General features: G+C 42.2%; 1 protein-coding gene across 1 annotated transcript; it reads right to left on the minus strand.

The window, feature by feature from the left end:
• Positions 1 to 816: 816 nt before the first annotated feature.
• On the minus strand, positions 817 to 2,682 carry LOC137498758 (piggyBac transposable element-derived protein 3-like). Its single transcript, XM_068226523.1, has 2 exons — positions 2,457 to 2,682; positions 817 to 1,886 (listed from the first exon to the last, which is right to left on the minus strand). Exons 1-2 carry the CDS (start codon positions 2,467 to 2,469, stop codon positions 817 to 819), a joined length of 1,083 nt encoding a protein of 360 aa, XP_068082624.1. The 5' UTR covers positions 2,470 to 2,682.
• Positions 2,683 to 2,915: the final 233 nt, after the last annotated feature.

Raw genomic sequence — 2,915 nt, forward strand, 5'->3', positions numbered from 1 at the left:
GCATACGACACTCTGGTTCTCAAGGCATACAGATCTCCAGTGAAAACTGATAGTGTGTTCCCATAACAGTCAGTCTATTTTCCTACAACAATTAAATCAGCAGTGCAGTGTAGTGCTCCAACAGTTGATTTTACATCCTGTGATAAGCTTTGAAGCAGTTTCTATTTGCAACAAGGCATAAATGTAGATTGCACTCGGAACAGAACCACCTTGCCCGCACACTTTTGCATCCCGGCAACCTACAACGGTGATTTTTTTCATCATTCGCAAACTCCGGCATGTGTGCTGCTCCAGTTGTCCGTTTTGTCTTGCTAGGATGAGGAGTTGGTAGTCTTTTCCTTTTAAGTGGCATACAGGGCTCTTCCTCAGCCTCGTCTTCATCTTGTGTTGTTGGTTGAAAATCGAGCAGCCAGTCAGAAATGGAAGTCTTGAACTGGAGGTAGTCCAGAGTGTCTAGGTTTCTTTTTCAATACCTGACTGTCCCTCCGGTATTCAAGCCATGCAGCAGCACAAAAAAAAATCAATAAAATGAAAGATCAGTCGGACAGTCCATTTTTTAGTCCTTGCATCTTGCCTGTACAGAGCAACCACTCTGTCCAACAAGTCAACCCCTCCCATACTTTCGTTGTATTTCTTGACGATATCAGGCCTATTCACAGTGATGTATTCTCTTCCTCGTTTTGACCACCGCCGACAAGGCCCTATGGGAAACTCACCTTCAACAGATGATGCAAGTACTACAGGCTTATTATCAAACCATTTCACGATGGAAATCTGCCCATCACCTCGAACAGACTGATCAACTGCACCACGTCCTCATCTCTGCATTTCACTATCTGTCTGGAGCCTGCTTTCAGGAGGGATTCGACTTTTCTGTATTGTCCCGGTACCCTGACAGTGTGCATCTGAATGGAGGCAGTCCAGCAATTCCACAGAGGTAAAAAATCTATCCATGTAGATGATACATCCCTCAGGTAGTGACTTTGCCAAACGGATTACTACCTTCCCTCCAATACCCAGAATATCATACTGTTCTATAATGGTGTCACCTTTCCCCTCATACATGAAAAAATCTAAAGGCAATCCATCAGGCGAGGCACACACGAAGTTTTTCAGTCCACAGGGATTGGGCTTGCCACGTACATACTGTCTAGCAGATGTATGACCCCAAAATGGAATCATCTGCTCATCGATAGCCACACGTTTTGTCCGGGGATTCTGGAGGCAACCCTCTCTGACTAGATGCAACAAAGGGCGAACCTTCCAGAACTTATCTGCTGAGCGAGTATCATCTGAGATATCACTGTCCACAACAATTTTCAGATTGCTTCGAATTGAAAAGAAATGTTTCCGTGACATCTTGTCAGAAATTTTTGCTACTCTGGTGCCTGCAGCCCAGTACATTGATATTCTCGGAAATCGAAGGTAAGACATCGTAATGGATATCCCAAAAAATACTTGAATTTCTTGAGCTGTGGTATTCAGTGACTTCCCCTTCCGTGCAAGACAGTTCTGGTTCGTACAAGAGGAAACAGAATCAAAAAAATATGTGGGAATATAACGTAAAAAGTACTCGTGAGGTTCCTGTTCTTTACCCTGCCAAACTCCCTCTTCAAAGGCTGGTGCAGGCGGCAATGGTTGAAAATCATTTGTATGGCGCCATGGCGGTGGATTCCTATTTTGTGCACCACTGTTCAGTTCACCTACAATATCGGGTTGACCTTCCGATGAGTCGTGTTCTTCTTCCTCTTCTTCCTCCTCCTCCTCCAGCATAGGATCGAAGGTTTCGTCATCCTCGTCACTAGATAGCCCTTCAATTTCAGATGTGTTCCCATCAAAGTCAATGGCATTCACCTCAAGCTGGGCGAGTATTTCAGCCGATGTCACTAAAATGAAAATAAATATAATAGCATTTTACTTGTATGTACAAACATCATAATTGTACTTCAATAAATAACTTATAGGTATTAGAATGGCAGGGTATTCACAGACATTGTATTCAAATCCAAAGAAATATATTTTGTTAGTAAGATGGGGAATAAAATGTCACTGAAATTGTTTCATTTGAGCTATGGTAAATTTGATACCACTTTTCAGAAATTCAACCTCCATATTTCAACTTGGGATTCGCCACTGTCCAATTCAAAATAGTTTACTTATTGTAACTTGTATGATTTTCAGTAATCAACAGCAATTGGTAAGTAAAATTGTTTAAAAAAGAGAGAAATATGAATAATTAAATTAAATTCATCACTTGTAAATAACAGTTATGATTTTCGCAGTAAGAACCACTGTGTCGTATATGACACATGCAAAATAGATGCTGTACATCTAACAGTTGAATTGCCCAGAGTTGATCGAAATATTTACATCCCCTTCATTGAAACTTAAACTCATAGTCTATAAGAGTATTAGGCAGGTAAGTAAGAAATGCAAGCAAAAAAACATGTACTTACAAGATTGCGCCATTTTTGTAGCGTCCTCCTACTGCACATGTTCAGGAACTACTGCACTGGGCCAGCAAATCGTGCCGTTCAGCCTTGAGACCGGTTGTAGTACGTGCTGACATCTACTGGCACGCATATGAACTCAAACGACTTGTGTATCTGGCGACACAACGGTTCTATAGCGAGACAAACTTGCTGAAATTTGTGTGTCGTATACGACACACGGCATCTGAGGAGGATAAATAGCTGTCTTTAACGACGTGACCAAGCGGAGCGTAGACGGCGATATATCTTACACAACACAGTTATTCTTGCTGCTGCTGAGGGGTCCATTCCTTCATTTTCAGGGACTCCTCGCCGAAAACTCGTTCCTTGGCGGAACGAAGAAATTTCAGCAGCAATGAAAAAACGCCGTCACGCTCAAAAACGCTATCGTAGGCAGCCTACTATGGTCAACTTGTTAACAGT

The sequence above is a fragment of the Anabrus simplex genome, chromosome 1 (genome assembly GCF_040414725.1).
Source record: "Anabrus simplex isolate iqAnaSimp1 chromosome 1, ASM4041472v1, whole genome shotgun sequence".
Classification (NCBI taxonomy): Eukaryota; Metazoa; Arthropoda; class Insecta; order Orthoptera; family Tettigoniidae; genus Anabrus; species Anabrus simplex.